Source organism: Oppia nitens, unplaced genomic scaffold (genome assembly GCF_028296485.1).
Source record: "Oppia nitens isolate AA-2021 unplaced genomic scaffold, nextdenovo-longstitch-racon4-pilon3 scaffold17_pilon_pilon_pilon, whole genome shotgun sequence".
NCBI classification, from domain to species: Eukaryota; Metazoa; Arthropoda; class Arachnida; order Sarcoptiformes; family Oppiidae; genus Oppia; species Oppia nitens.
Window position 1 is genome coordinate 1,302,878 of NW_026533196.1, and position 14,573 is coordinate 1,317,450.

Here is a 14,573-nt window from a genome sequence, read left to right on the forward strand (position 1 = left end):
TGTATAAGTGTTTTGATTGGTTTATATCTAAATATATAGAACTCTATTATTGATATGTTGTGTATGTATTGTCTATGTATTGCTGTCTTTGTTGGGCATTGAGTGCGAGTCAGTGCTCATCACAATCACTGATTGTCCACACATTTCAAGACAACTGTGATTATAGTGATTGCACTCAACAACAACACAACAACAACACAACAACAACACAACAATCAATACACCAATGATTGTCACCAATAGATGATTCAATTGTCTCACATTTGACCCATTGATCAAATGGTCATTCAATTGTCAAATAATAACATTTAAATTATAAATTTATCCTATAATTAGTTTATCCATTAGTTTTAATATTTATTGTTTAATCAAATTATATTAAGTTTTGCAACAAATTGTTTATTAAAATTGATTTGTAATTTGCATATAAAAAGTGATTGTTTTGTAATTGAATTGTCTTTATTAGACATTGTTATCGATAGTGATCTTCATTGACAATTAGACTCTACTGTCATTTAATTGTTTGGTTTGATATTTAACCTCAATTGATATGATTGACATTCATTGATGTAAATGCCATTCAAAGTGATGAGATTTTTCTTATGATATGATGACTAAAGTAAGCCAATGAAGGCAAGACATAGTGAATCAATTAATTGGTGATACAAGACATAGAGGTATTGTTTTTGGACACTATGTTTGACTGGGAAGAAGGCGATCGGTTTTCGTTTGAAGACTCGGAACGATTTGAAGAAGACTCGTTGTGTTCKTGGATGAGTGAGCCCGAGTCGGTATGTAATAACTGGAGGGGATGGAAGAAGTCTTATAATACACCCATTGGATTCAATGTTAACAATAATAGTGCCAACAATCAACTCAATGGTAATAAGCGTAAAGGTTGGCAAACATTGAGTACTTTTTTGTGTAATTTTGTTTCTTTGCTATTATCTAATGCTTTGTAAGTTGTAATGCATTTACCATTATTTTATACTTGTCTTGTGTTATGCAAACACTCATGGATTTTATAGGCTCTGTGAGTCCTATAAGTCCCTCTTATCAGAGTCTAAGCTGACCTAAAACCTAGTATAACCTCACATAAGATTTTATTGAAGAGACTCTCGCATATCATCAATGTTTAGTTAATCTAATATTTGCTTTTATTTTTCAAAAGTGCATTAAATAACATTAGTTACTTATATGCGATATTATATTATATAAAATGCTATTTATGTTTAAGAAAAAACAAATTTTAATGCATTTATCAGTTTATATATATATATATATATATTGAGTGTTTATTATCAGTGAATGACTTTTTGTGTATATATTTGCTAATAAAGATGAATCGCTATTATCTTTGGTGGAGTTGTCGGCACAAGCAGTTGCGTGTCACATACCATTTGAAGTGGTAGAGCACGTGTACCCTCCCGTTCCCGAACAGTTACAATTGAGGATTGCTTTTTGGAGTTTTCCCGAAAACGAAGAAGACATAAGACTTTACTCGTGTTTAGCCAATGGAAGTGCAGATGAGTTTCAAAGGGGAGAAAATCTATTAAAAGCTAAAGCAGTTAAAGAACTTTTGCAAATCGGTTGGTTTTATAACATTATATATAAATACATACTATGTATTGATAACAATGCTTAACAAATACATTACATAACAAAAGGTTTTCATTTGAGTGCAACCGTAACCCCTCCGCCATCATTGGGTATATCAAAGGGTTCATACAATGTTGCCGTCACTTTTGATCGCAGACGTATCACATCCTGCAACTGCACCTGTCCCGGACCCGGACCTGTCTCCTGGTGCTCACATGTCGTATCAGTTTGTCTCTTTCGTATCCATCAGGTATACATTTATAATATATATTTATCATAAGTATAATCTATATATTTGCTTATATCATAATAGCCAACTCAAGTTTGTCTTCGCGCACCTGTATCTGAATCATTATCTCGTTTACATCGGGATCAGTTGCAGAAGTTTGCTCAATACCTTATTAGCGAACTTCCTCAACAGATATTACCGACTGCTCAAAGACTTCTCGATGAATTGTTATCGAATCAGTTAACAGCTATAAACACTGTTTGTGGAGCACCCGATCCGACAGCAGGTGCTTCAGTTCAAGAACAAACCAAATGGTGTTTAGACGAATCACAACTTCATGAGAACATTCGTAAAATATTGATAAAGTTATGCGTGCCGTCGCCCATAGTCTTTAGTGATGTTAATTATTTGTCCTCAACGGCACCGCCCGCAGCGGCCGAATGGTCGAGTCTTTTACGGCCATTAAGAGGCCGAGAACCAGAAGGCATGTGGAACTTGCTATCTATTGTGAGAGAAATGTTGCGGAGAAGCGATCGAAATGCTATACCATTGCTGGAAATACTTACTGAAGAAGTGTTGGCATGCGATCAGATAATTCTTTGGTGGTTTAATACCAAAGTTTTACTTCACGCGGGAATCAATGGTCACGGAAACAGATCCAATATTCACAGCAACACTCACGCTTCACAACACGCCTGTAGCAGTCTTTGTGATGAAGTGGTAATTTTATGGCGTTTGGTTGCATTAAACCCGGCTCTGTCTCCCAGTGACGCTAAAATGTTTTACAATCTGTTACATGACTGGCACTTAAAAACAGTAGAGAGAGTTCTCAAAATGAGAACTACTATGAATAACGGAAACACGACTAATAATATCAAAAAGTCGGACATTGATGTATTTACCGGATTTAAGCCAGCAATGGAAGGTTGTCTAATGGATTGGAGTGATTACCCGATAGCTGGTATTACTTATTTTGGAAACCGTCCTAATAGGTGGTATACCCCTCCAGTACACGCATCAACTCATTCAACACAGTGTTCAACTCAAACAATAAGCACTGAAAATGCCATCAATTCAAATAGTTCATCATCAAGAAGAGGTCGTTCCGTCGAAATTGGACAACTGTTGGCTCAATCACCCAACCATTTAGCAGAAGCTGAACCAATACCTTCGACTTCTAAAACAACACATTCTGTGATTCAATCGGCACAAACCTTGCTGTCAAACATGAATTCAAAGAGTATAAAAAATAATGAATCCAATAGAAGTTCATTGAGTAGTGAAGGCTTTTGTGAGACTGAAAATGAGGCATTTGATGAGTCCATTGCTGTTACTGAATCGGTATTGAAATCTACATCTAATGAATCGAGAAATAGACCCGAAATCTATAGAAATAATAGTAATGATAGCACTGATATGGTTGCCGATGAAAATGGCAGCGATACCAGTGCTGAGAGTAATACGAATCCATTAGATGCTAATAGTAATGCTGTTAATAACAATAAACCAAATGTTGAAACCAACGCAAACAAAGTTTCAAATGAATTTGACTTATATTATTATAACTCGAAAGCAAATGAAAATATATCACCAAAAGCTCAGTTATTAAAATCACTAAAAGAAGATTTAGATGAAAACCGTATTCAAGTTGTGATCAAAAGAATTGAAGATCCAATTGAAATACTGTTTGCCAGAGCAGAGGCACTTCACGCACACGGAAGAACTCTTGAAGCATGTCTTTTGGCTGTTAAGTTAGCGGATGAGCTTCTTAGTAATCCACCAAATCTTTTAATAGAAACACCAACTCCACCGACACGAGGCAAACGTAATCGTCGGTTTAATCCAATCTGCCATCAGGTAAGTCTTCTGGCATCGGCTACACTCTCAAAGGCTGCTTTCTTGTGCTCTGTTTTGGGAGAAAATACCGATTATCACTACTTAGCCTTTAAAGTTGGTTTGTTTGGTCTGGAAATGGCACGACCTCCTGCTTCTACAAAAGCACTTGAAGTGAAGTTAGCGAATCAGGAACAGGATTTAGTTGCACTTCTTAAGCGAATTCCTTTATCACATAAAATGATGCAAAGTGTGAGAGAAAAAGCTGAACAATTAAGAGATGGTATCTTAACTACAAGAGGCGATGCATTATTACCATTGATGTTAGCGTCTTATATATTTGATGCACTGGTTCTGTCGTCCACACAAAACCAAATACGAACTAATATTGTTAGTAATATTAGACTATCGACTGATGAAAAATTAGGTTTTGAAGCCGCTGTGGCCGCACTCGGTCTTAAAGCTAATGTTTCTGAAGCCGAACATCCATTGCTATGTGAGGGCACTCGTCGACAAAGAGGCGAATTAGCACTTACTTTGTTAGTACATTATAAAGACGATCAGCAAAAGTTGCATAAAATTATGGATAAACTTCTCGATAAAGAAGTTCATCAAATGTACAGAAATACAGCCGAAAGTTTTGGTAATACTTCTAATATCAACACTACTACAGCAACTGCTACACCAACACCAACCACTACTCCATCAAAAAGTTTGCCACAAGAGGCTAATAATACATCTCATAGCGAAGAAACCGAATCAACTCAAGTAACAGTTGGTTTAGCAATCAATGGAACAACAAATAATCAGAATTCATTACCATCTGAATCAGCTTCTAGTGAATCGACTTCTAATAATGACTTGAGATCGACAAATAAAAGTAAATGTGATACCGAACGAAATGAAGAGGCTGGCAGTCCGTGTTGGGATGAAGACTATAAGGCATGGGAAGCGCGTTTCAGATGCACTAACTTTAGAACCAATAAAAAACATTCAGTTGGAATGGCAAGCATTGATAGCAGTGCTCCAGAAACTACTTCAAGTGATAATTCTCCAACAGTTGTTCGCAGATCAATGTGGGTAAGACCCGGAGGTCCAGGAAGTGATAGTGGCAGTAGCGGAGAGAGCAGTGACTCATTTTCATCCAGTTCTTCGGGTGATAAAGCAGTTCGTATCATCAATAAAGGACGCGATGTCGAGAGTCCAAAAGTTAACGCAATTACTAACAGATTAGCCAATGTGTGTACCATTGTTGAGACGGTTGCACCCGTTGTCGTCGCTAATAATTCAAGGACTACAACTAATGGTACAATTACTGTAAACAATACAACACCGTTAGTAATAGGAAACGCATCGCCAGTTATCACAAATCAGACTATGAAAGCGATTCGTTTTAAAGGCAAACGCGCTTATCCATCCATACCTAACCAACCGAGTGAAGCATCAGCTCATTTCATGTTTGAATTGGCCAAAACTGTTTTGGTTAAGGCTGGAGGAAACAGTACCACAGCTGTACTTTTTACTCAACCATCGGCCACTCAGAACTGTCGCGGACCTCATAGAGCACTGCATATGTGCGCCTTTCAAATTGGTGTTTATGCATTAGGACTTCATAATACTGTTTCACTCAATTGGTTGTCAAGAACTTATTCATCACATGTTTCATGGATTACTGGTCAGGCTATGGAAATCGGTAACTCTGCTATTAATTTTCTAATAGAAACATGGGAAGGACATTTGACACCTCCAGAGGTGGCCTCTTTGGCCGATAGAGCTTCTAGAGGTCGCGAGTTATCAATGGTTAAAGCGGCCGCAGAGTTAGCCCTCTCATGTCTACCACACGCCCACGCACTTAATCCCAATGAAATTCAAAGAGCACTCATTCAATGTAAAGAACAAAGTAATGATATGCTTGAGAGAGCTTGTCTTGCAGTTGAATCGGCCGCTAAAGGAGGCGGTGTATATCCAGAGGTGTTGTTTGAAGTGGCGAGAAAATGGTATGAATTATATGAAGAAAATCTTCAAGAGAGAGGAAGACATTCTGCTCAAAGACAATCACATAGAAATATACCAAATATAGAGCAAAACATTAATGGAGTTAATCCTGAAATGCCGGCACCCGTTGTCAACAATATTAACGTAAATTCCGGTATTTGTATGAATGATCAAAACCATATGATTCTACAAAATGAACGACAACAACAATACGATCCAATGATGGCAAATGTGGGCCAACCATCAAATATAATACCAGTTAATGCACCTCAAGTACCCACATCAACAGTTTCATTACCAATGATGCCACCTCTCAATTGTGGACCAACCGGTCCTTTTACAATACCTCCACATCCATATGGCTATTACCAAAGTTTACCGCCATATTCACAACAATTGCCACCATTTCAATACGTATCGACAGCAAACACATGTACCCCATATCCCTATCCATTCTATCCGAATTCAGTGACATCATCGGCTCCATTACCACATTTAAGAAATATTATGCCACCCATTTTATTTCAAGCCAATCATCAACAATTGATGCCTTCAATTAATGTTACTCAAAATGGTCAGCAGCCGTTCTCACCACGACCTCATATCATTACAATCGCATCGTCAGCACCTCATCCACAACAAGCTCTTCATATGAATGCAACAGTAGCCCCACACCAACAGTTACAACAGTTAAATACCAGACAATTGGGATACTTGTTATCTGCTTATAGAGTGGGTATGTTAGCCATGGAAACATTGGCCCGAAGAGTACATGACGATAGACCACAAGCCAAATATGCCAGAAATCCGTCGTATGGAGAGGACGTCAAATGGCTATTAAATGTGGCCAAGAAATTAGGTATTTCTACTTAAATAACATAAATTTTATACTGTATTATGTATGACAACATTGAGCTTATTTTTGTTGGTCAAACAGGAACATCATATTTGCAAGATTTTTGCATTTGTACTGTTAATAGCGTTGCCTCACCATTTGTATTACATGAGATTGTATTGGACACCGCACAATACCTGACCCATTCAACTACAACTCCTGGTATCGCTCATCCCATACGATCACACCTTTTGACTCCATTGATACAAAAATGTCAACAAATGTATGTTTAGACGTATTAATGAATGACCATTGGATCTAATTGAATGACTTGTTGTATTGTTGATGAATAGGTTCATAGCGTGTACACACTTTAAGATGTATCACATAACACCAGCCGATTACGATGAGTTTGTGACCATTATTCGGAGCGCAAGGTCTGCCTTTCAATTGACACCGGGAGGTAACATACAGTTCAATGAACTGTTGCAAAGTTTAAGGCGTTCCAAGTCGTGTAAGAAAGACTTGTGGCAACATATCGCCAATTCATTGCAAACTACTATTTGATAATTGGCTTAATCTAGTATTAAATGATAACTTATAGCAAATATTAGTTATAAATCGCACTTCACTTACAAACAAATGCATTCAACTTAAAATTAGTCCAAATATTAATTTTTAAATAAGACAAACATCTGCTCATAAAACATCATTTAAATATAGAAACAATAAAATTCAGTTAACATCTAATCGACAAAATTTGTTTCAATGAATTGCTGTATAAATTGCTTCGAAAATCTATAAGAAAAACATAAAATTAGGTCTAATATAGAAATAAAAAGCAAAATAAAGTTATAAAATACTTTGGTTTTTTACCATATTATCACAACATTTCGACAAAATTATATATATTGTAAAGACAACAGTGTTTTTATGTTTGTAAAAAAGAGCATAAAATATGTGAAAATATGTCACCAAATCGTACAAAAAACTATTGACATTTCACTTACAGTATGAGTAGTAGTAAACTCATAAACTATTGTCTATTTTTTATTTCAATATTGTTTGATAATATAATAATAATAATTATTTAAATGCGAGTTACTCTTTATGTCATCAAAGACAGTATAAATTGTTTCTAATATCTCAAAAACCTATAGTTTTTAATTAGTTAACAGTTAACAGTATATAATATTATATATCAGTATTTATTGTTGTTTTATTTTTATTAGTCCTTTATTGACAAATAGTCTCAATTTAAGGAATTTAATTAACCGAAATTCTCTCAAAATATATTTATACAAAACTGTATATCTTTGGAAACTATAGGTGAATGAATGTTATCACAAATACATTTTATTATTTATCAAATCATTAACTAAACTATATATAAATCTACATATATAAATAAATATATATATATATATAAAATATATATTACATAAGTTTATAACACAGTATTAAATGTGTTTTGGTGTTTATCTCAAAACTTTCCGTCAGGTAAATGATGTGCTTTTAATAAAAAAGCATTGCTTTTCTGTATAATTAATTTTCAGAAAAATACTAACTTTTAGATAATATTGTAGGAAATATCCACAAAAAAATCTGAATGCATCTAAAAATATATTTTCAAATGAAATGAAATTTTTATTTATAAATAAAATTGTTTAAACAGTAATACAATATTATTTGCACAAAAGGATGACACATTAATTTAATTAATTATTTAAAAAAAATAATACATTAAGACTATAAACGGCCACAAAATATTTAATTTTGTGTTTTTTAGTAAAATTGTTAGAATAATCCATTGTATTTATTAATAGATTATATTTGTTTATGTATATTATTGCATATAGCCAATTATATATAACAATTATTATTATTATTATTTGCATTATTTAATTTTATTAAAATTACATTTTGAGCGCTTATATTCGCAAATTTCTAATTAGTATTATAAAATAATTTTGACATTTGTGTCAATTTGCGGATACCTATTATGATATAAACTGTATTTATTTTAATTTGAAAAAAATCCTAAAATTGATACAATATTAATATAATAAGAGAATTGGCGAAAAAGCATCCAAAATATTAATTTTAATAATTAAGTATTTATAAAAAAATAAAAATGAAATAAAAATAAGAATTTGATATTTAAAATTATGTTTTTTGTTATTTCTTTAATATATATTTCATTAAATGATACAAAAATATAAATGTTTAATCGGATTTTTATTATTTAATATTATTAAACATTAAGATTGGTTATAAAATACATTAGTTTTTAATCAATTATAGTGTAAGCTTGAGATTACATTATATTATTAATTGTTATTTTTAAAAAACATGAACTGCTTTTATAGAAAACAAATTTAGAAATATATAATATACATATATATATATATATATAATGACTAGTTTTGGTGTGTATGTGTATTAACAATAATTGTATTATTATTTATATAAATTATATATTAATAAGTATTGAATTATCGTTTATTATTCCTCTGGATCTCACAGACACAACAAGAAGGCGCGAAAAAGTTTTCAGATGAAATGCTCTGACCAGAAGAGTCCAGTGATAATAACTTCTTCTTTATGTACTTCTGTTTGCATCGACTGACGAAACCAAAGGGCAGTGATATGTGGTTAGAACACGACTGACCCGGAGTTCTGTTAGATTTCATTCAAACAATTGATTATATTTTTTTGACTAATAATTAATTCATTTTAATTATGATTTACGAGTTTATTGTAACGATTTGCCGTCCAGGATATGATCCATTGGCTTATATATCATATAATTTTTATAATTTTAATATTTTTTTGCTACAAATAGACACTTAAAGCACTCATCTATTATGTGTTGGCAAACCTAATATAAACCCGAAATTCAACATATTTTGCAGTCATCGGTCCCAACCATTAGTTTTACAATTTCTTTCTTTACTGAAAAATTTTGCTTATATTTTGATATTAGATAACAAATTTGAAGATTTTTATATCAAAAATATTGGAAATTAGATTTTGAAACCGGATTCAAACATTTTTAGATTCAATTTTTCTATTGAAATATGTGTTACAAGTGTTTAAAGTCAAAAGTTTTGCTTAAAATTGAATATTGAGTTACTCTCTCCTCTCCTCTATAACTAAGTGGTGATTAACCCTCGGGTTATAAACTTATTATAATTAATTTTATTATAAATAATGACAAATAAATTTCATAACATTATGACAAACTTACTGACAAACTTCCACTTTGATGGCCTGTTTTAGTCGTGGATCTCTATCTGAAAGATTGACCACAAATTTCCACTGACTCTTGTCATTGAGTGCAGCCTTGGGTTCGACCAAAATCATCCTCGACTGACACACCGGATCAACCACTGGATCCGTTTGACGTTTATATCGATTTTGATGTCTCTGTGATATCATCTCATTGTCGAATGGCTGTTGATAACCATGTGGTGACTGTTGGTGTTGTGGATAATAATTGTTATGATTATCGTTGGGATATCTCATTGGTGTGTAATGAGAATTGTATGGATATATTGTTTGCTCAAAAGGTTTTTGTTTAGTATCGTATGGTCTGTATTGTCCTCTATTGTCATCGCTGTTGTAATTGTTTCCAAAGCCATAGTTATAGGGACTATCGTTTGGAGGATAAGAAGAGTGATGATTATAATTGTTATTATTTTGTCTGTTATTATAATTTGGTTTTTGATAATTGTTATCGTAATGAACGGCTGTTTGATAGACAACATATCCCTCATGTTTTGGTGGTTTGTTATACTCTGGTTGTTCTTCATAAAAGTGTGGTTCTTCATCATTAAGACTTTCATCGACAAACTCACTGGAAATGTTAAATCTTTTGGCTTTCGCCGCTTTTATCACTTCAAAGACGTCATCACTGATAAGTGATCAAAGGTTACATAAATATTAAAAATAAAAGTTTGTGTAATACTATAAAATAGATATAAATTGTGACAAACCTGGGATAAGATGGCTTGACTTCTGTACAAATAGTTCTTCCAAACTGTGGACAGAACTGAGGGGACGGTAGATATTGTTTCTTTGGTTGAGGTTTATCGATGGCATAATCGGAATACCAATAACTACTTTGAGTATAACTTCCGCGCCATAGAGGAGATGTTGAGGCAGACGGCACTGGGTTTACATCTCTTATCCCATGAATTAAAATAAGTGCGAAAAGACTGACAAAAGCCCACATAAATCACTAAATGTGTTAACAATTTGTCTGAAATATGAGTCAAAATAAATCCTTTTTCAAGAATTTAGTATTAAATTCACAGTAGTTTTGCATTTGAAACGCTTGTTATTCACTGTTAGAGTCAATGAATAGCATTAAAGTTAAGCTAAACGGGGGAATGGGGTCAATGATTAGGTTAACTAAAATCATTATTGTGGCGAATGCCTCATCTTATATACCTGTCCTTCAGGGAGGATATGACAACATATTGCAAACCATTATTTCTCTGCTCCTCCTAATTAACCCAAACTCCGGCACGACTTTTATTAATTACACTCATTATTGTTACCATTTGTTTTGTGTAGTTTTGTGTTCATTTAATTACAACTTTCACTTGAAAAACCACTAATACATACATCAAGAGATCGTTAATCATATTTATTGGTCACCACTTGACCACTACCTGTCCATTCGTGCTATTCTTTAATATAAGGCCTACACCTGTAGTATTCTTAAGCAAAAATTCAAGCCTTAAGTCTCAATATTGAACACACGTCTAACAACTTCATTGAACTAAACTTCTTCATGGGTTAGACATGAAACGCCAGCCCCCGCCACACGACTATCCAATCACTCTATTGAATAGTGTTTTATAACTATAACTTTAACTATGTTTTGTGTTTAACTCTTTTATTTGAAATATTCAAAAATACAAAACACAAACACAAATGGCTATTAATTATAAAACAAAAATTGATATATAAGTCAAACACTGTTTTATAATATATAAATATTTTTGGTTTTTCCTAATAAAGAGTTGTCGTCTAATATTTGATCCATAATTATCACAATCAGACATAACATAGCTTTATTTTACAAGAAGTTTTGATAAAGTTGTGAACAATGACTGGCATATCAATGACGAACAACTTTCTCACGACTCCTCCTTATCCTTGGTTTGCGTTATAGTCTAACAAAAGCAAACATTTTGTTTTCAATAATTTAATTGAAATAGTTTTGTAAAATTAACTATAAATTTAAGTCCGTTTTCAACGCACACATCAACTGCTTATGCATCAAATCGGAGGTGTGGGCTATATATACTTATAATTTATTTATATATATATACTGTTCTAAAAGTAAATACAACACATGATTATGATATGATAGAAAGAGAGAGAGAGAGAGAGAGAGAGAGAGAGAGAGAGAGAGAGACTTCAAATAAATATGTAATATTTTTCACTTTTTTTGTATTCTTGTGGCAAAAATATAGCCCAAGAGATAATAGTTCTTATGATTTCAATGTAGATATAAATAGCCAAAAGTCATGGGAATTCTCGCAATAAAAGATAATATTAATTATATTTTTTAAAAGTTATTTTTATGCAATTGAATGAGATATTTAACATTTTATATTGAAGTTTAAATAAATTATTGGAGCAAAACTTGTATTTAATCATTGATATGACCACATTTGGTCATAAATCTTATTGTTATTATCATTATTGACAACACATTTGTTTTAATATTATAAAGAAAAAGAAATATTTTATTTGATTTTCATTGAAATGTCAACTTATATAATAAAAACTATAATAATATTCAATTATATAGAAGGTTAAGAATACACTCTTTATACTAAATCATCAATAAGTATATTCATATTAATAACAAAATATTATGTTATTATACTATTATATAAAAATAAATAAATAATTATAATAATAATAAACATATAGTAATTTATTAAATATTATAATTGTATGTCATATTGTAGTTATGATTATATTTTTTTATTTATTTATTTAAAGTAATATTTATTACTACTTTATATGTATTTCCGTTTTTTAAAGTAATATTATTATAAAGATCAATAATTAAGATGTTATTATCAATTGTGAATTTCAAATAAATTTTAATAACTTTTTAGATGAGATATGATATAAAACAAATTTTTCCCAAAAAAAATTACAAAGTCATCTAATTTTATCATTTTTTATAATCTTTTTTTTATTATTATACGACTAAAAAACATAAATAATTTTTAAAAGCTTTATTTTGCAACAATATATACATTTGGAGATTTTCTTTTATTTGTTTTATTATAATTAACAAACTTTTTTAATATTTTAAATATAATTACAAAACAATAGCATATTATAATGCTAATTGCTTTTTAGTTTAACAATTTAATTGAAGGTAATATTTATAAGTAATATTATATGTTATTATAAATTACTTATTTGCAATACTAATAATTTAACAGTTATTAATAATTTATGGTTATATTGATTTCAAATATATAAAAAATAAGTTGTAAATAAATAAATAAAACAAATAAAATAATAAAATTTAATAATAAAGAATATAAATAGATTACGCAACAATTTTAGTAATTTATTGTTATATTTTGTGACACAATTATAACAATAATTTACTTAAATTATTAAAATTATTAAAAAAAGTGTTGATAAATAAAATAAAATAATAAAATATAACCAAAATTTTTGTGTAAATATAATTTAAGAACATAATCAATATTATATATAAAATAATATACAAAAAAGGAGTTTTAGTTTTAAACATATTATTATCTGTATTTATGATCATAATTAGTAAATAATTAAAGATATTAATAGAAAATTGTAAATAAAAATTATAATTAATACAAATATTATTTTAATACAAAATAAAAGATACTTTAATTCAATAATTATAATATAGTAATAATAACTCTTTCTTTTGAATTAAAACTTAAATATAAATACTGTAAACAACTTAAAAATATTTTAGAAAACGAAGTATAATATAAATACTGTATAATTAAGACTTGGATTTTAATAAAATAATATTATAAACTTACACTTGTATAATGGATATTAAATTTTTAATAATAATTGAACAAATTTTGTTTTATTTTTTAAAATATTATATTATTTAATTCACTGAACCTTTTTATATATAAAAATTAACACTTGTATTTAAAAACATATTTAATATAGAATTTATATTATAAGGTAAATTGCATAATTTAATTTACAGATTTAAAAAAAATTAAAATTAATAAATAATTTACACCACTAACAAAGTAAATTTTTTATTAAAAATATTATAAAAATCTTACATATAAGTGATTTGTTGTACAGTATTAACATTTATATTGAAATAAATTTTTAAAAAATGATTACAAATATTATTATAAACTTGGATTTACAATATTTTTCAACTTTTATATTAACTACAAAAATGTTTATATATAAAAATTCATATATAAACCTCAGAATAATTTATATTACACTTTATACAAATTTATATTAATATCAAAATTTTAACAAAAATATCAAATTTGAATTAATAATATAAAAATAAAAATTTACTTTTTATCGATGTTTTTGATTTTAAATTAATATTTATATAGTTTTATTATGTTTTACAGCGAACTTTTTATTTACCTTTTATTTATTGTATGTCTGATATTATTATTTTAGAAAATTTTAAGTTATAATTATGTAATTAGTTTTATTAATAAATAATTATCTATAATTAGTTACATAATTGTTTTAAATAGTATTTGATTTCAATAAAAAAATAAATTATAGTGACTTATTTTAATAATATACACATAATATATCTGTACAATAAATACTGTGTATATAACTTATAATGTATTAAATTTTTATTTCCTTAAACTATTATAATAAAAATTTAAATATAAAACATGATTTTATAATAATTGGTTGCAATTGAGAATTATTTAGTTAAAAAGTGTATAAAAGTCTGAATTAAAAAAATAAAAATACATACATAATACAGATATCATAATTTGTTATCTTTTTATGTATATTTCAATCGGATTGATCTCAAAA

The 14,573-nt window shown here is 29.7% G+C and overlaps 2 protein-coding genes across 2 annotated transcripts; one reads left to right on the forward strand and one right to left on the reverse strand.

Annotated features, from left to right (window-relative positions):
* The first annotated feature begins 96 nt into the window (after positions 1 to 96).
* On the forward strand, positions 97 to 7,363 carry LOC128965515 (zinc finger SWIM domain-containing protein 8-like). Its single transcript, XM_054312221.1, has 6 exons — positions 97 to 897; positions 1,341 to 1,589; positions 1,668 to 1,849; positions 1,913 to 6,515; positions 6,594 to 6,774; positions 6,845 to 7,363. The coding sequence occupies exons 1-6, from the start codon at positions 696 to 698 to the stop codon at positions 7,056 to 7,058; spliced, it is 5,631 nt and encodes a 1,876-aa protein (XP_054168196.1). The 5' UTR covers positions 97 to 695; the 3' UTR covers positions 7,059 to 7,363.
* Positions 7,364 to 8,986: 1,623 nt separating this feature from the next.
* LOC128965517 (protein spaetzle 5-like) lies at positions 8,987 to 11,177 on the reverse strand. The gene is made up of 3 exons (XM_054312224.1): positions 10,490 to 11,177; positions 9,742 to 10,407; positions 8,987 to 9,170 (listed from the first exon to the last, which is right to left on the reverse strand). Exons 1-3 carry the CDS (start codon positions 10,726 to 10,728, stop codon positions 8,987 to 8,989), a joined length of 1,089 nt encoding a protein of 362 aa, XP_054168199.1. The 5' UTR covers positions 10,729 to 11,177.
* Positions 11,178 to 14,573: the final 3,396 nt, after the last annotated feature.